The 18972-nt window shown below is 44.4% G+C and overlaps 1 protein-coding gene and 1 long non-coding RNA gene across 5 annotated transcripts in view; both read left to right on the top strand.

Moving 5' to 3' along the window:
* The window catches only part of RPS6KA5 (ribosomal protein S6 kinase A5), a 181446-nt gene extending 177139 nt beyond the window's left edge, over nucleotides 1-4307 (top strand). For 2 of the 4 annotated variants that reach the window (XR_008417293.1, XR_002083627.2), the window contains 2 exons: nucleotides 1196-1408; nucleotides 2326-4307. Coding sequence is in view for 1 of the 4 variants with exons in the window: in XM_019462028.2 (XP_019317573.1) it covers nucleotides 1196-1204 (9 nt within the window). In the remaining 3 variants the exon portion in view is untranslated. Of the gene's footprint in view, nucleotides 1-1195; nucleotides 1444-2325 lie in introns of those variants that run through there. The other 2 variants (XR_002083628.2, XM_019462028.2) reach the window with 2 other exon arrangements.
* A 4340-nt stretch (nucleotides 4308-8647) lies between these two features.
* Nucleotides 8648-15758, top strand: LOC128773047 (uncharacterized). Its single transcript, XR_008417294.1, has 2 exons — nucleotides 8648-13514; nucleotides 14646-15758. It is a non-coding gene; the product is annotated as an uncharacterized LOC128773047 (long non-coding RNA).
* The last annotated feature ends 3214 nt before the right edge of the window (nucleotides 15759-18972 follow it).

The raw sequence follows: 18972 nt of genomic DNA, 5'->3' as shown, positions 1-18972 counted from the left end.
ATAAGAAAAGGAAAGTCGTAGAGGAAATAAATTTTAAAAGACCCATTTCTTCTAACTACTATGCCAGATCCTGTGGCTGACTGAGTTAAATTAGCTATTTTGAAATACATTAATTCTTCCAAACCTCTATAAAATAATAAGTCAATGAGCCACTGGAACAAAAAATCAAGCCTCCTGGGTTCATTCCAAACATGCTTGTTTGTGTTGGAGTTGCAGATTCATTTACCTGTGAAAAGCTGCTTTTTCATTTTTTTATATTGCTACTGATTTCTTTAAAAAAACTATGTGAAGGGCTACATTTAAAATGTAAGTTTGGGGCACCTGGATGGCTCAGCCAGTTAAGCGTCCAACTTCGGCTCAGGTCATGATACCAGGTTTTATGGGTTCGAGCCCCACATAGGGCTCTGTGCTGACAGCTCCGAGCCTGGAGCCTGCTTCAGATTCTGTGTCTCCCTCTCTCTCTGACCCTCCCCCGTTCATGCTCTGTCTCTCTCTGTCTCAAAAATAAATAAACGTTAAAAAAAAAAAAGTTTTTTTTAAATAAAAAAAGACAAGGAAATTTAAGTTAAATATGAACCCAATGCTATAGCTTTGTTTTCCTGCTTGTAGGTAGATGGGGAAATCATTGTTTCTCTTGTTTTCTTTGTTTAAAATCCAGGAAGGTTGACGAACATGACATTCTTAACGGCGGTTTTATTTTTGACTTTCTATGGGGCTGGTCACGCAAAATGTGCACTGTCGTGTTGAAATATATGTGACAATTATCCTCATGAAAGACCTACTGGTTGTGTAGACCTTAGATCATTCATAACAGTTTATTTTAGGCGCTGTAGTGCTAGCCTATTTGCTGAAGTTATAAACACCAGTAAAAGGAGAGATTAAGTGTACAATAATTCTCATTCTCCTGATGAGTAAGAAGGGAAATACAGAGGGTGCCACATTACATGTAAAGGTAACACTTTAGTACTGAAGTTTTGAAAAATATCCCTAAGAACTTTACCGCATGACTTTTTAAAAAGAAGAAGAGGAAGGCACATTCGAACATACTTAGAGAAATTTTTGAAAGACTGGCATTTTAACGGATAGCAGGTGTACTTCTGTCTCAAGGGGTATGTATGCATCCTTGGGTGTGGAATTGAAAACTTGCCGAAAATAAGCTACAGTAATCCACGTAATTATGTAAATTCTTCCACAGCCTTCATAAAGATAAGAATTCGTCTTCCTAGAAAGTAAGTAAGTGGGATATAAAAAGATGAGAAACATTGTTGTTCTTCCGTGTGAACGATTAAGGGGGACAGTGGTGTCACACAATTCAGACGAATGCCATTCCGCCCGTCGCCATCTGTGGTGTCTTCACGGACGGCAGCAAGTGTACTTTCTCTTGCTTTCCAATGGTACAACCGCACACGTGAGTGTTTCCCCACACTGACACTTTACTCCCCACTTCTTAACACACCCATGTGTTGACTAATGTTTATGGATTGTAGTTAACATCAGAGAAATCCTTGATGGGGGCAGAGAAGGGAACATTTGGGGATGAAAGGGCTGTAGGAAAAGGGAAATCCTGGCCCTGTGGGAAAATGAGCAGCTTTACATCTCGGAGGTACAAACAATTGCTATGAACGTGGACAGAGGGTGACTTTACAAAAAGGCCATTTCGGTAGCCATGTGTATAAATCTCTTTTAATCATTGTATCTACTGGATCGGTAGGTGAACTTATTTAGCATGTCTATACAGGCTTTGTAAGATGGTTATTTTTTGCTAGGAGGCCCATGTGATTGCTTTCTCCTCTCTTTCCCTGTTCCCTCTCCAACTGTTCCTACTGCTTTCTGCCATGGAGACCATTGACGTTCCGTGGCCAAAGGGACCAGTCCAAATGGAGCACTAAGGGTACATGTAGGTAGTGATCATATTCTTTAAAAATTTTAGGGGCGCCTGGGTGATTCACTCGGTTAAGTGTCCGACTTTAGCTCAGGTCGTGATCTCACAGTTCGTGAGTTCGAGCCCTGCCTTGGGCTCTGTGTTGACGACTCCAAGCCTCGAGCCTGGTTGAGATTCTGTGACTCCCTCTCTCTCTCTCTCTCTGTCTGCTCCTCCCCTGCTCACACTCTGTGTCTCTCTCTCTCTCTCTCAAAAATAAATAAACGTTAATTTTTTTTCTGGTTTTAATGCAGTATAGCATATAAAGTGCACAGATCTTAAGTGGACAGCTCAGTGAACGTTAACTTATGTATGTACCCTCATAACCATCACCTCAATCAAGATAAGGCTCCCACTCCATACTCAAACTTAACTACTGTTCTTCTGGCTTCTGTCTCCCGTAGACTTGTTTGCCTGCCTTTGTGTCTGGTTGGGTTTGATGATCATCGTATCTGTGAAATTCAACTACGTCGGTGCATGCAGCCATAACAATAGTGTGCTCTTTTTCATTGCTGTGTATTATTCCATCAGATGAGTATATCCCCATTTATTTATCCATTCTAATGTTGATAGACATTTGGGTTCATAATTTTTAGCTTTTTTGTCTAAAGCTGTCACGAACATTCCCGTGCGTAACTTTTGGTGGATATGTACATTCATTCCCTTGGGTTTATCCATAAGGATGAAACTTACTGAATCATAGGATGGATGCATATTTAGCTTAAAGATGTTGCCAAATAGTTTCCAACAGCTGTCGCACCAATTTACACTCCCACCAGCAATGTGTGAGTGGCGAAGTTGTATTTCCTTGTGGTTGTAGCCATTCTGGCGAAATTGTATTTCCTTGTGGTTTTAGGCATTCTGGCAAGTGTGGATTCTGTTGTAGTTTTAATTTGCATTTCCCTGAGAAGCAGTGACAAGTAGAGCACCCTTTTATATCTTTATTAGCCGTTTGGACATTCTCACTTGTTGAGCAGCTACTCAAGTCACTTAACAAGTTATAGTTATTCGCTTGTCTGTCTTTTTCCTATTGGTTGGCAGGGGCTCTTTATATTTTATTGGTATGAAGTTTTTGTCTGATGTGTTGTTATAAATCTCTTCTCTTTGGTTTGCTTTTTCACTTTCCAATCGACGTCCTTTGATGACCAGAAAGTTCTAATTTTTGTGAAGTGCAGTATACCCGTTTTTTATGGTTAGTGATTTTTGTGTCCTGTTTCATAAATCTTTACCCCAAGATTCTTATTCTTCTAAAAGCTTTATTTTATCATTCACATTAGATCTGTGATCCATCTAGCACTGGTATTTGTGCATGGTGTGAGATACTGCAAAGTTTACTTATTCCATGAGTGTTCACTTGACCTAGTACAGTGTCTTGAAAATCTCAGTGCATTGCAGTTGTAATTTTTATAGTCTTCCCATCTGGTAATGTAAGATCTCTAACTTTGATATTCTTCCAGATAGTCTCGGCTATTTTTAACGCTTTGCATTTCCATATACATTTGTTTTTATTTTTTTTTATGTTTATTTATTTTTGACAGAGAGAGAGAGAGACAGAGTATGAGCGGGGGAGGGGCAGAGAGAGAGAGGGAGACACAGAATCTGAAACAGGCTCCAGGCTCTGAGCCATCAGCACAGAGCCCGATGCGGGGCTCAAACTCACAGACCATGAGATCATGACCTGAGCTAAAGTCAGACGCTCAACCGACTGAGTCACCCAGGCACCCCTTCCATACACATTTTAGAAACAGGTTGTTGCTTTCCTTGGGGAGGTTACCTATTAGGGTTTAATTGGTATGGCATTAAGTTATAGAGATCAATTTCAGGAGAATTTATATTTTCTCAATTTTGAGTTTTGTAATCCATAGACATGGTATATCTCTCTATTTAATTAGATCATCTTTACTTTGTCTCAACAAGGTTTTAAGATTTACATGTGGAGGTTAGATTTATCTTTAGATTTTTGATGTTTATATGTTATTATCTAATTATTGTTCATTAGTATGTAGAAATATAATTATTTTCTATACTGCCTTTGCATCTCTCAACCTTACTAACTTCACTTTAATTATACTAATTCTATAGATTCTTTTGTATTTCTTCATGTATACACATATCTCCTAAAAATAATGATAGTTTCACTTCTCCGTTTCCAATTTTTCTTTTTTTCCCTTACTGAGCTGACTAGACTTCTGGCAAAATCTTGAATAGAATGGTGACAGTGGACCTCTTTGGCTAGTTCCTAAACTCAAAATAAGAACTCAGTATTTTACCATTCAATATGATGTTTGCTGTAAATTTTTTAATAGATACCACTTGCCAAATTAAGGGATTTTTTTCTCCTAGTTTTCTGAGAGTTTTAATTAAATGCTTGTTCTACCTCTTCTGAGATGACCATGTGGTTTTTCTCTTTCGTTCTCATCTAGTGATTAATTACAGTAATTGATTTTCAAATGTTGCATTCCTGGAATAAACACACAAGCTACTCTGTTGTGGCCCAGAGCAGAAATCTGATGGTAATCATTTTCAGTCACCAAAGTCATTTTCCCCACAGTGGCTTCTTGCAATGATAACTTGGTTGTCATGGGTTCACATAGGAGGAAACCCAGTTTATTCGTTTGTTCCTTCACACACGTCTTTTTGAGCTCCTGCTCAGGACAGGTACTATTCTCAACCTGGGTAATACAGCAGGAAATAAGATTTCGGCCACTTTGGGAGTTAGAGCCTCTCATTTCCTAGAAGGACTGCTCCCAAAGGGTTTCTGTGTTGTACTATTTCAAGACTTTTTCTTGTGTGTGGGTGAATGAGAGACAGACTGAGCTCAAGGCCCTTAGGATGACAACGCCTTCCGAGTTTATAAAAATATTTTTAGGCTTTTAAAAAATTCTGCAGAGATTAACCCACTTCACAGTGGGTTAATCTTTTGAAAAGCTAAGGCATTATGCCTACCTCCCTATCTGCGAGTTTCTACATCATAGGGACAAGACAAACACTTGAGAGACTTACTTTGGAGCAGAAGTAAGTGACAATTCTAGTTAAAACTCCAGGAACTCCTTCAGGGAGAACAAACATAGCTCTGAAAGCGAATCCTTCCGTGAGCGTCCATATGTGATCCAGTCAGCCCACTTGTGGTTTCTCGTTTTAACTTCGGATTTTAGCAAACATTTCACATGCTACAAAGCACTTATTAAGTGCTAAGAAAAATACTGAAAATAGTAAAAGATAGGGCTTGCTTTTCCCAGTCTTCCAGAATAGCTTAAATGTCACTGGTACCAAAAGAAAAAACATAACCTGAGCATATGTTACTGTTAAGATATTGTGATCAAATCAAGAATTTTAGTCCTGTTTTTTGTTATTCTTTCCCACTTTGGAAACTTCACATATTCTGGGGAATGGTAATTTGTAGTTCCGATTGTAATCCATTTTCATGCGATCAAAAGACAGTCCAAGAACTAGAACATCATGCATAGTGGCTCTGTAGAAGCTGGAGTACGCCCATGAGGACAGACCCAGAATCTTGAACACCTGTGATGTGGTGCCCTGGGGATTACAACCCTTTTGGAATGGTTTACGAACTGCCAGTTAAAATAGACAAAGCCAGGGGCGCCGGCTGGCTCAGTCAGTCGAGCATCTGACGTCGGCCCAGGTCATGATCTCGCTGCTCGTGGGTTCAAGCCCCGCATCAGGCTCTGTGCTGACACTCGGAGCCTGGAGCCTGCTTCATAATCCGTGTCTCCCTCTCTCTTTCTCTCTCTGCCCCTCCTCTGCTCACACCCTGTCTCTCTCTCTCTCAAAAATTCACATTTAAAAATTTTCTTAAATAATAAAAAAATAAAGTAGACAAAGCCAAACACAAAAAGCCACTTCTTGTGTAAGCTCCTGTATATGAAATGTCCATAACAGGCCTATCCATCAAGATAGAAAGTAGATTAGAGATTTCCAGAGGATGATGGGAGACAGAAATGGGGAGCGACTGCTAATGCATGTAGGTGATGAGGTTTGGGGGTGATTAAAACATTCAGAATTCAATAGGGTAATGGTTGTACAAACCACTGACCTGTACGCTTTAGATGGGAAATTTTGTGTTATGTGAACGTTACCCTAATTTTTAAAAAATCACACACACGCACGCACACACACACGATCAGCCAGAGAAGATGGAGTCCTGTTGATGTAGTCAGTGCTAACACCTTGCTCTTCCAACAAAGCCATCTCCACTGTCCTTTAAGTGGCAACAAGCCTGTTTGAAGCATAATTAATACTATGGCTGGAGAATCTTTGCTAAAAAGAGAAATTAAGCTTTGAGGGACAGAGTGAATGTGTTGCCTGCAGAGAACCCCCAAACTGCAGCCTACCAGGGGACACCTCCCAGTTTTGGGTAACGTTTGGGTAGATACCAAAATGCTGTGTGTTTTGACGATGGTCTCGTTCAGCTTATCATCACTTTGATCTCCGCTCTAAAGGTTTATCTCTTGCTTTTGGCTTCATTGTCCTAATGGGGCCACCAGGCTCTTGTGTTGCATACATTTTTCTTTGGTGAATATTTTTCTCCACTCTCTCTTGCCTTACCAATGTTACCTTTGTCTCTCAGAAGCGGTTGGCTGAAATATTATTTTATTCATTCATGAAATCATTTGGAGCAGGTGTCTTATTCTCAAACATAGTGCCATCGAGATATCTGCAAGTCACGTCACTCCTGGCTTTGCCATCCAAGTAGTCAGAGGTCAATTGTCTCCCTTAACTCCACGGTATATGGTGAAAATATCTGTATCCTCGACAATTGTTTTAAAGCCTAATCATTTCAGTTACTCTCTGTTTTTTTAAATTTTTTTAACATTTATTCATTTTTGAGATACAGAGAGAGACAGAGCGCCAGCAGGGGAAGGGCAGAGAGAGAGAGACGCAGAATCTGAAGCAGGTTCCAGTCTCTGAGCTGTCAGCACAGAGCCCAGTGCGGGCCTCGAACCCACAAACTGTGAGATCATGACTTGAGCCGAAGTCAGATGCTTAACCGACTGAGCCACCCAGCCACCCCTGGATAATTTATTTATACTCATTAAAGGTAAAAGTTTTATCAGTACGAGAGAACTTACAAATTTTTTTATTCACTAACTGAGACATCACTGCTTTTGTTTCTGGCAATGATGAACCGTACTGAAGAAAGATAATTAGACTTTGAAATTTTCAAAATGCTTTTATGGCAAATGTAAAATAAAGTTGTTTCAAACTGCAGATTATTTCACCTAAAATCTTTCTGTGGTGAGTATAATAGCACACTAATATCAGTACTTTTTATATATTTTGAATGGTAAATGTTTTGAAGATATTTTTAAATAAAAACTAGCTATTGAAAATTCTTTCTTAAAATATTTAGAATAAAGCCTATCTAAAATATATGAGCTAGTAGAAGTATTTTTTTGTATCATTAGTGTAATGGTATATATGTTTTACAAGAAGGGACTGGAAAGATAAATATTTGTTTATAGTATTATTTTACTGAGTGATGCTGATGCAGCTTTTATTTTTATTTTAAGATTTTATTATTATTTTTAAGTAACTCCACATCCAATGAGGGGCTCAAACCCACAACCCCGGAATCAAGAGGCACATGGTCCACTGACCAAGCCAGCCAAGCACCCCAATTTTTTCTTAATTTAAATTCTAGTTAGTTAACATACAGGGCAGTGTTGGTTTCAGGAGTAGAATTCTATGGTTCATCACTTACATACAACATCCAGTGCTCATCCCAACAAGTGCCCTCCTTAATGCCCATCACCCATCCAGCCCATCCCCCCACCCACCCACCTCCCTCTATCAACCCTCATTTTGTTCTCAGTCATTAAGAGTCTCTTGTGGTTTGTTTCCCTCTCTTCTCTTTCCCCCCTCCCATATGTTCATCTGTTTTGTTTCTTAAATTTCAAATGTGAGTGAAATCATATGGTATTTGTCTTTCTCTGACTGACTTATTTCACTTAGCATAATACATTCTAGCTCCATCCACATCATTGCATATGGCAAGATTTCATTCTTTTTGATGGCTGTGATATTCCATTGTATATGTATACCACATCTTCTTTATCCATTTATCAGTCGATCAGGTACCCCCAGTCTAATATATCTTTTTTAGATTTGGGAGTAAAGTCCACTGTAAAAGTATTCCAATTTTTAAGTTTCAGTGCCCTTGCTTTTGAGCCTAGTGTTGGCTTTCTTTCTTTCTTTTTTTTTTAAGTTTATTTATTTTGAGAGAGAGAGAGAGGGAGAGCACATGAGGGGTAGGGGCAAAGAGAGAGGGAGAGAGAGAATCCCAAGCAGGCTCCATGCTGTCAACACAGAGCCCGATGTGGGGCTCAAATTCACAAACTGTGAGATTACGACCTGAGGGGAAACGAAGGGTTGGATGTTTAACCAACTGAGCCACCCACGTGCCCCATAGTGTTGGCTTTCTAAAGTCAGAATAATCAAATTCTACTCACCTAAAAATTCAGAAAACTTGTTCTAATGGTGTATCTAATGATACATTCAGGGAAAAAGTTGAGTGTTCAGAAATTCTAATTAGAGTTTAAAATGACTTAGTTGTGTCCTAGGTATATTATGAAAGTGAAAAAGATAAGTATTTGTGACTATTATACTTAATGTATAGTCTTTATCATGTAGAATTTTTCTTTTAATTAGTTTCTACACTAGTTTCATGTTAAGTTTTTCAAATGTTAGCACATTATGGTGGTTATAGTAAAGGGTTTTGTTTTAAATATAGTAGCATATCCGGGAACTATTAAAGTATAAGTTACAATGTCAAATTTTTATAATTGGATCATAATTTTTCAAATTATCTATCTGCCTTGCTGTGATCCCCACCTGTACTGGAATACTCTCTGGTATGAGTTACTCCCTTATGCTGGGAGGTAGGGAAATTAAGCAAAGCATCACAGGGAATTTTTTTTCATAGTAAATTCATCTTATATAGAGAATGACAAGCATATCTAACACTTTTTGCTAGCACTAGGCTTCTTTTCATTGTGATTGCTTTGCAAAGTTAATGTTCCTCACTGAAAAGAGCCTGACTGGTTTTGTTTTGGTTTTTTTTTTAACCTTTATTTATTTTTGAGAGAGAGACAAAGTGGGAACAGGGGAGGGTCAGAGAGAGAGGGAGACACAGAATCCGAAGCAGGCTCCAGGCTCTGAGCTGTCAGCACAGAGCCCGACTCAGGGCTCGAACCCATGAACCATGAGATCATGACCTGAGCTGAAGTCGGATGCTCCACTGACTGAGCCACCCAGGTGCCCATGACTGGTTATTTTTGTTTAAAGATGAATATTTTTAATACAGAGAAAATAAAAGTTGCATATGTGCCTCTCACACGGCAAACTCTAAGGTACAGTATCCCACCTCGGCATCAGATACCAGCCGTGCTAACAGCGTGCACATGTGCATTAAATATGGCTCTTGACTTGGAAAGTCAAGTGGGTGGGCGGGTTTCCTGTGATTGAACTGATACATAAATATTTGCCCCTTTAAAGGTATTCAGACATTGGAAATTAATTATTTGCCCATGAACCACAGACTTGAAGAACAGTTTTAAGTGAAATTTCCATTCTTAACTTTTTTTGCCGATGAATCTTGGGCATAATGCTCTGTGTCTATATTCTAGGACTGTTACTGAATAAGTAGTATTTATTTCCTTGTATCAACCAACGTGTTACTAAGTTATATCTCTTGTGTTCGGAAAAGCCCCAAGACCACGGGAGACACTGTGTGGTGAAGTTAGAGGCAAAGTGACTGGTGCAGCGAGCCCCTGGCGAGAACCCAAGTGGCGGGAGGCAGAGCAGTGAGCACAGCCCGCCATCCAGGTCGGGTGTGGTCCATGCCCCCCCGCCCCCCAGCTATGTTTCTGCATGTTGCACTGTGTGTGGCGCTTCCCATCAGTATTGCTGATGGTTTTATGAAAGGAAGTGAGCAGGAAGTTGATCCCATGTTTCCAGACTGGCCACAGACTTGATCAATCTGAGCAAGTCACTTAGCCTCTCTCTGCCTCCATTTCTTCAGCCATAAAATGGGAATAACTCCACCCGTCCTTCCCTGCCTCACCAGCACACTGAAGGATCAGTTAAAGAAGAGGAAAACTTTTATATATATATATTTTTTTTAATATGAAATTTATTGTCAAATTGGTTTCCATATAACACCCAGTGTTCATCCCAACAGGTGCCCTCCTCCATGCCCATCACCCACCTTCCCTTCCCTCCCACCCCCCCATCCACCCTCAGTTCATCCTCAATTTTTAAGAGTCTCTTATGGTTTGCCTCCCTCCCTCTCTAACTTTTTTTTTTCCCCTTCCCCTCCCCCGTGGTCTTCTGTTAAGTTTCTCAGGATCCACGTAAGAGTGAACACATATGGTATCTGCCTTTCTCTGTGTGACTTATTTCACTTAGCATAACACTCTCCAGTTCCGTCAACGTTGCTACAAAAGGCCACATTTCATTCTTTCTCGTTGCCAAGTAGCATTCCATTGTGTACATAAACCACAATTTCTTTAACCATGCATCAGTTGATGGACATTTAGCACTTTCAACAATAGCCAGATTATGGAAAGAAGAGGAAAACTTCTATCAGGTGCTTTGATCCCAAAGATGGGAAGAACATAGATGTAGCTGTTGTTGAATAATGAAGGCTCTCTATTATATAGCAACTTAATTTTGAAAGTGTCTTTGCCTGGTTCTGTATAGTGAATATCAATTAGTATATTGAAATAGAAACTGAGAATAGGTAGGTTTAAAATTAAATAGATTTTTAGGGGCGCCTGGGTGGCTCAGTCAGTTAAGCATCCAAGTTTAGCTCAGGTCATGGTCTCACAGTTCGTGGGTTCGAGCCTTACGTTCGGCCCTGTGCTGACAGCTCGGAGCCTGGAGCCTGCTTCGGATTCTGTGTCTCCTCTCTCTGCCCCTCCCCCCGCTCACCCTCTGTCTCTCTCTCTCTCTCTCAAAAGTAAATAAACATTAAAAAAATTAAATTTAATTTAAAAGATTGTTAATGTTTTGGGCCATCAAGTAGTAAAAATTTATAATGTATATTATAGTTCTGAGTGTGGGTTTGAAGTGTATTAGCACTGGGCTAATTTGTAGAAGTTCTTATTATTTGAGCCAACTTTGTTTATTTCAGAGGGCTACATAGTGGATCAGATCATACTATCGTCATAGCAGTATTTTTAGCTTATCTAGAATCTTAGAGCTTAGGAACCTTAGAGCTCACCCAGGGCCTATCAGAGGCAAGGTTCCTTCTGGTGCCATCACTGACAGGGGCTCGTGGGGCCTCTTACTGGAGATTCTTTGGGGAAGGGAGCAGGCTCCTACCTTGCTGTTTGTTTTTTTTTGTTTTTTTTTTTAATTTTTTTTTCACGTTTTATTTATTTTTGAGACAGAGAGAGACAGAGCATGAACAGGGGAGGGGCAGAGAGAGAGGGAGACACAGAATTTGAACCAGGCTCCAGGCTCTGAGCTGTCAGCACAGAGCCCAACGTGGGGCTGGAACTCATGAGCTGTGAGATCATGACCTGAGGGGAACTCGGATGCTTAACTGAGCCACCCAGGCGCCCCCTCCCACCTTTCCAAGGGAAGCTGTGCTTGATCTTGCTCAGTGCAGGTTACCACGTTAAGATGAATCAGCCATAGACTCTAAACCCTGCAGCAGCGATTATCTGCATGTAGCTGCCAAATAATTTTAGACAGTTTTGAACAGCTGCTTGCTGTCCAACCACACCAGCTGTGTAGCAGTCCCAGGTGGCCTTTGGGGCAGAAGAATCACCGACCGGAGTGAGTTATTCTCTGGCCAAAACTCGTTTCCAGTTTCAAAGGGCTGTTTCTGAAGGTGTCCTCGTAACCTTTTTGTTTCTGCCTCCGTTAGTTGCCTGATAAGCAGTAGCTAATGCATCATTCCCTACATATGAGAGGAGCGTTTATGATATTCAGACTCCCAGGCTGCCTGTGCAGCCTTCCTGCCTAGGACCAAGTACTCACTCCCCGCCGAGGAGGGGGACTAGTCAACCTGCAGAGACTTGCTTGCACCCTTCTTGATCTCTCCCAAATTCTGCCTGACTTAATGAGGTTCTTGACCTGCACAGCTGTGTCTTTCTCTCCTGCTCTCTCAGTTTTCCAATATGGGAATCTGGGAAACTCCTCTTTGTTCGCTCTTAAGCAAAGTCTCCAGATAGGGTTTGCTTTGGAATTGGTGACGTCTTGTGTTGGTTGTAAACATCAATTTGGATGGCAAGTGGGACCCTTCTGGAAAAACAAACAAACAAACAAAAAAAACCCTTCTGGGGCAAACCTTTGACAAAGTCACTCAGCTGGCATGTAATTGGAATTTTATTTGCATGGCTTTTTTTCTAAGTCTCTCTAGAAGGACGTAATTCTCTAGAAGACCCAATTCTTACAATGCAAGAAATATTCTCACATCAAGGATTTATATCTGCCTTGTATGTCATCTTTATTTTTATTAGTATTACTATAGTATTAATTCTCCCCAAAGGGAATAGCATTTTCTTTCTTTCTTTTTTTTTTTTTTTTTGCTTGATGCCTCCTGCATTTAGTAAATAGTAGCGCTTTTTTTTTTTTTAGCTGCTTTCTTGAATCCTATATTTATAATATTTTATGGTAGATTTTAAAAAATTGATTAATTCTAGCTGGGCTAGAATCATCAAGTATTAATTAATTTTTTAAATGTTTTTATTTTTGAGAGAGAGAGGGAGACAGAGCACAAATGGGGGAGGGGGCAGAGAGAAAGGGAGACACAGAATCCGAAGCAGTCTCCAGGCTTTAAGCTGTGAGCACAGAGCCTGATGTGGGGCTTGAACTCACAAGTCATGATAATTGGTACTGCCATTGGTTAAAGGTAAACAATATGGAGTTAAGAATTTTTATACTATGAGCTATTTATTGGGAATTTTCAGAATTCGCAGCTACTTGTCTTTAACACTTGTAAGAGGCATGTATGTTTTCCCTTCCTGGTCTTGAAGTCAGTTTTCCCTTTGTTGGGGCAGGTCTGGATGAGTGATGTCGACCGGAAGGCATACACATATCCCAACGTGGCTGTTTTGTAGACATGTGATGTTTTCTTACTTTGGGCGTTTGGCCAGAAAAGTTTTTTGTGTGTGGGTTTTACTTTTAACAAAGCAGTAAGGGTTTACTTTTTACCAACGTGTGTGTGTGTAAAGATGTATTTTTCCAAGCTTTAAGAAAAGAAAAAAACTTGTCAATGTACAAACACCTGATTCGGATCTGTGGGATTTTTTTTTTTTTTTGGCATTAAATAAGATGCTTAAAGAAACACAACAGTGTATATCCATAATTCTATGTCTTAGAAGAATAACTTGTGCTAAACTTGCACTAAACCCGTGTGTTGCGAACTGAAGGCAGAGTTCCCTTAACCATCCTTGTCTGCTCCTCTCTGCAGCCTCTGGAAAGCGTGGAAGCTTCTCTCTGCGCGGCGTGCTCTAAAGGGCTGGTCTTCTGGTTGCCTGTCCACCTTCACTTTTCTCCTAGAACCCCTGTCGTGTGGCCTGGGGGCTCCAGAAGGAACCAGCCCCAGCAGATGTTAACGGAGGTGTGCCTCAGCCTTCGTTACTGCAACTTTTTTTTTAAGTGTTTATTTATTTTGAGAGAGAAAGAGAGTGCAAGTGGGGCAGGGGCAGAGAGAGAGAGGGAGAGAGAGAGAATCCCAAGCAGGCTCCACACTGTCAGCACAGCCTGACATGGGCTTGATCCCACAAACAGTGAGATCGTGACCTGAGCTGAAATCAAGAGTCAGACGCTTAACCCACTGAGCCCCCCAGGTGCCCCCATTACTACAAGTCTTGGCAGCTGCTTCCCTGGGCTCCTTGCTACCACCCACCCGATCTTCTGGGACTCAGACCGCCCCCCCCACAGAAGTGACTCTCCCCCGGCTCCTCTGGCCCCTTATCCCTCACTTCATCCTCTGAAACACCCACCTGCCATCCCTCAAGTCCAGCTTCTCTCGATTTTCTAAGGAAAGAGTGACCCGATTCAATTATTTGGGGGGCAGCAGCCGTTGATGGAATGAGTGGAAGCCCAGGTCCCGTATGAGCGTCTTGTCGCGGCGAAACAACACAAATGCAGTGGCTTAAAGCAATAACCATCCATTATTGCACAATTCCTATGGGTCCAGAATTCAGGAGCAGCTTAGCTGGATGGTCCTGGCTCGGATCTGAGTCTCTTCATGTGTTTCAGTCAGGATGAGGATGTTGGCTGCTGTCATTTGAACACCACCCCCCCAACCCCCCCACCCCCACCGTCTCCACTGCCCAGACTGTCCCACAGTGCTAGAAGCTTCCCTGCAGTCATATCTTCTGCTTCTCCTGGCTGAGTCAGAGAATGAGCCAAGCTGGGCACTGGCGCGAAAAGTGCCAGCTTCTGAGCTGGAGGCCACTCTGTCCTCCTGCTCCCCACCCTGTAGTAGACAGAAAAACGGCCATGTCCTGATCTCAAACCCTGTGAAGATGGCCCCTCACGTGGTAAAGGAACCGTCCTGGTGGGATTCGGGTGAGAGTCTTGAGATGAGAGATTGTCCTGGATTGTCCAATGGAGGCCCCGTGTGGTCGTGCTGTCTCCCCATGAGAGGGGTGGGAGGCCGCAGAGTGGGGGAGATGGCGTGCCCTGCTGGCTTTGAAGAGGGAGGAAGGGCTCCCAAGCCTGAACACGGGGTGGTCTCTGGAAGGGCGAAGAAACGGATCCTCCCCACGAGCCCCCAAGAAGAGCTAGGCCTGCTGATCCCTTGATTTGGACCAGTGAGATGGACTTCGGACTTCAGCTCTGCGAGGCTGGGGCTCCACTCCAGAATAGCGCCTCTGAGAAGGCGGAGCCCCTGCCCTCCAACCCCGGCATCCGGTCGGAGGGCCCTCTTCCAGGAGAGGTGGGATGTCAGCATTTCTCAACCTGGCCCAGCTACCTGTGGTCGAGGCCAAGTCCCGGGCAAGCACAGGAGGGAGCTGGGGGCTCCCTTCCTCCTTCTGGCCCCTACTTGTGGGGTGGAGGCTCCACCGTGCCCTGAGAGCTCGGGGGCCCCCACCGCCTTGGCACCTGGGGCAGACGTTCCTGCTGGGGGAGGCAAGCCCAGAAGACCAGAGGCTGCTGCCCGCTGTCCGGGCCCACCGAGCACTCTGCTCCCAAGACAAGGTGTCACTCCGAGGGAAGCACGCCATGCTTCCCAGCGCCCAACAGAAACTAGGCTCATGGTTGCCTAGGGCAGGGCTGGGGGGTGGGGGCGGCGTGAGGGGTACCAGGGCTGACGGCTGAAGGGTGCCGCAGGCTTCCTTTCTGGCGGTGCATGGCATTTGGGGAAGAGGTATTTTGCACTTACCTTGCGGGAGACCACCTTTACTTCCCACGAAAATGGACATAACACACAGGAGACTCCTTAAAAGCCAGGACACAACCTTGCCACCTCCTGGGACCCTTCAAGAAGAGGAGCAAAGCTCTCCCCTTCCCACCCACCCCCGGGAGCAGCCCCGCTTGGGACCGACACCCCAAGAGCTTTTCCCAAGACATTTGGATCCCGAGTTCAACCAGCCGAAACAAAACGTTGGGAGTGAAATAAATGCCTTCCACTTAGATGCTTAGTTCGTTATCTGGCCCGCGAGTAAAGCTTCATTGTTTTCAGCTGCCTCTGGGGTCCCTGCAGCTGGGCTCTGTCCAGCACACTGTTTATATTTTGCACCCAGTTTAAAACCGCAGCGTATCTTTTCTAAGGCTCTGTTTTAAACTGGATGCATAAAAAAGAGAGCAATGGATTTTTTTATTTGCTGAGATGAAAACCTGCCTGTCAGTCGTTCATGACTTTGTGGCCTGGCTCTTTTTGCACTTAAGTTTTTTTGTGTGTTTCTTGGAAATTATGACCCAACCTCCTGCTTCCCAAGCCCTCGTTCTCGATTCCCATCCCCTCTCCTCCCTCTCACTGGGCCTGAAGACATTCTGACCGAGCGGAGGAAGTTCACGTTCACCACAAAGGATTCCCAGCGGGCCGCGGGGTCTTCCACAGCGTGAGGCCTGTGGCCGTGAGGGAGTGATGTGGGATGACGTACACGGAGCTGCCTTATGGGGACGATGCCCCTCGTGTGTCTCACTCCGATCAGTTCTCAGATCCAGCCACAGACTCAAACTGTGTGGACCTGGGCTTCATAGTCTGTGTTTCTTTAACTTGGGTCAGTTATGCCACGTGGGGCTCTTGGCTCGAACCCAGGTAGACGTGATTCCAAAATCTCAGAGCCAGCGCCACGGATTAACAGCTAACCCGGGCGCGTGTTCGGCTATTTATAAGACAGAGAAGAAATAATCCCCAGCCTAAAACCAGGTGACATCAAACGCCGTGGCTAAGCTGCCGCATAGAGGTGTGGGGCGAAGGGTTAACGGTGGACCACCCGATAGCCCACAGGTAACCCGGTCTTCGTGTTTACTTTGCAGAATGTTCAGCTGCAAATGACGCTGAGTCACAGGACTGAGTCGAGAATCTCATTTGCGTACGATAATAATGTATGTCAAGAAAAACCACCAGTCGGTACTTTCCAAACTGTGCCCTGGTGGTAGTTTGAGGCCACGGCTGGTATTGATATGGAACAAACAGGAAACATGGGTTAAGGCCACACTGGGTCCCTCCCTTTGTGGCATGAGCACAAGTGGCTGAAAAGCATCCCAAAGGGTGGATGGACTAGCCCGGCAAAAACCAGAATCAGACTGTGGTGCGGGGCCTGGGGAAGACCCCTGCCTCCAAACCTAGCCTCCCCAGCAGGTTCGACACCCCTCAGCACCGCCTGAGTTCCGACCACCGGAGGGTGAACCTCTCTGGGCCTCAGTTTCCTCACCTGCAAAACGGGAGTGACCTTATTGTCATCCTTCAGCCACAGGAAACTGGAACATCCCCTGGGGACTTCTTGGTGCTCTAAAGTCTATCTGAAGTCTCTTGATACTTTCAGACTGCTCAAAAATCATAATAGTTATGATAGATTACTAGTACGGAGGGAGGGTCTGAGGCCAGTAATACACTGAAGGCTCGAAGGCGGAACCTAACGGGGGACGAGCCAGCTCTCCCTGAAGGAGCTGGGCATGGCGGTCGGACTAATAACCCCCCCAACACTGGTTATTATTAGGATGCGAAGGGGCCATGGAGAACTAGAATCAAATTTTCTACTCGTCCCCTCTGGAGGCAGAAAGCTGCAGCGGTAGGGATGATGTTAGCAATCTCCTAGACCCCCAGCGACTCTCCAGTGTCTTACCAGATCAGAGGCAGAAGCTACTTCACTGTGGCCCCACCTTGAACTGCTCTTCGTGCCAAACGCAGGGGCAGGTTGCAAAGCTCTGCTTTCGAGTTTGGGGCTCTTTGGGCAGGCATTTGCATAGGAGGCCCAAAATGCATATCTAATGTTTGATTTCTTTTTTTTTAATTTTTTTTTTTTTGAGAGAGAGAGACAGAGCACGAGTGGGGGAGGGGCAGAGAGGGAAGGGGGACAGAGGATCCGAAGCGGGCTCTGGGCTGACAGCAGTGAGCCCAACGCGGGGCTCGAACTCACAAATGTAAGATCATGACCTGGGCTGAAGTCAGACATTCAGCCAGTCTAGCCACCCAGGTACCCCTCATAATGATTTCTTAAAGGACAGTGTCGGCCAGTGCCACCAGCAAAAGGCAGTCGGTTCTGGATTACATAACACGTAGGAGAGGGCCCCAAAAGCAACAGATCAGCAAGGCAGACGCTGGTCCCACCAGTCTTAGAACGTTTCCCTGAACAACCAGTAAGGAAGACGGTCCGACTGCAAGAGGAGGCCACCCAAGGATTGAAATTTGAACCCAGATGATCCCCAGGGTGACTGAGGAGATGGTACGGAGTTCAGTCTGAGGAGCTGTGTGTGCTCACTCATGCGGGCCATCAGGCCACAGGGCACACGGGCCTGGAAGAACAGGTGACCCAGGGAACTGAACCCATCCACAGGCCCCCTGTAAGCAGTGAGTCCCACTGTGGGGGACACCCTATCCTGAGCATGCAGGGGGTGGGGGGAAAAGCAGGGAGGAGATATGAAGATCTCTGTTCATCTGACCGGCCTACACAGAAGAAGGCTTTCCACGCTCTCCAAAATCAGGGTCTTCTTGCTTCTATCATCAGAGTTCACAGCCGCATCCCAGGGCCAGCCATTCTCTGCCCGGGTCTGGGCTCTGGACAGTTCTGTCCGTCTTCCTGAGTCCTGGGCATGTTCTCTAATCTTTTCCAACCCTGAGGGATATAAAAATAATCTGCCGGTGTCCCACTTGGGTTCTTTGTGTGAAAGCAACAAAAACTATCCCTGAACAACTTCAGCAAAAAACGGAATGAATGACAGCAAATGGGAGGACCTCTGGACCGAAGGAACAAAGAGCCAGGTGTGGCAGGGGCAGGAATCTGGCCCCTTGGGGCCTGAGGAAGAAAAACGAATGGATTGCTTCATCTGGGACTCAGTGCTGAGCAGTGTCTGAGGCTGACGTGGAGGGGTGGGCAGCCTGTAACTGAGCGTGCGTGCGTGTGCGTGCATGTGCGTGCATGTGCGTGTGTGTCTTTTTCCTTCATCATTGTCTCCCTCCAGGCAAGACTGAACTTCCTGGGGGGAGGGTCCTGTCCGCCTGGGCTAGAGGAGGGCGGGGCATCTTCCCTGAGTCACAGAAGAGGTGCTAGTTCGAGGTCATTCCTCAAAAGTCCAAGGGGAGCTTAACCAGAGGGTAGAAACAGCATTAATAGCCACTCCCGCCACCTTCCCCACCCCATCTCTGCTCTCTGCCTTATGTTTTCGTCCAGCCTTTTAACCAATCCGTCTGTCTCCCCGGCAGAGCCCAAACAGGACAGGGACATTCTCCTGCACTTTTATTCCCCTAAGGGGCAGGGGTGGGAGGGAATTCAGCACCAGCCCCAATCGCGATCGGTGTCGCCATCACTGAGTAGCTGCCTAATAACTACTGATGGAATTGAGTTCAGTAAAATCAAAGACAAGAGAAATGAAATGCGATCTTCTTAACACTTCACAACATC

The sequence above is a fragment of the Panthera pardus genome, unplaced genomic scaffold, assembly GCF_024362965.1.
Source record: "Panthera pardus isolate Hobbes unplaced genomic scaffold, ASM2436296v1 HiC_scaffold_24, whole genome shotgun sequence".
NCBI classification, from domain to species: Eukaryota; Metazoa; Chordata; class Mammalia; order Carnivora; family Felidae; genus Panthera; species Panthera pardus.
The sequence above is the reverse complement of the archived record's forward strand: the minus strand, read 5'-3'. Positions and strand labels throughout refer to the sequence as shown.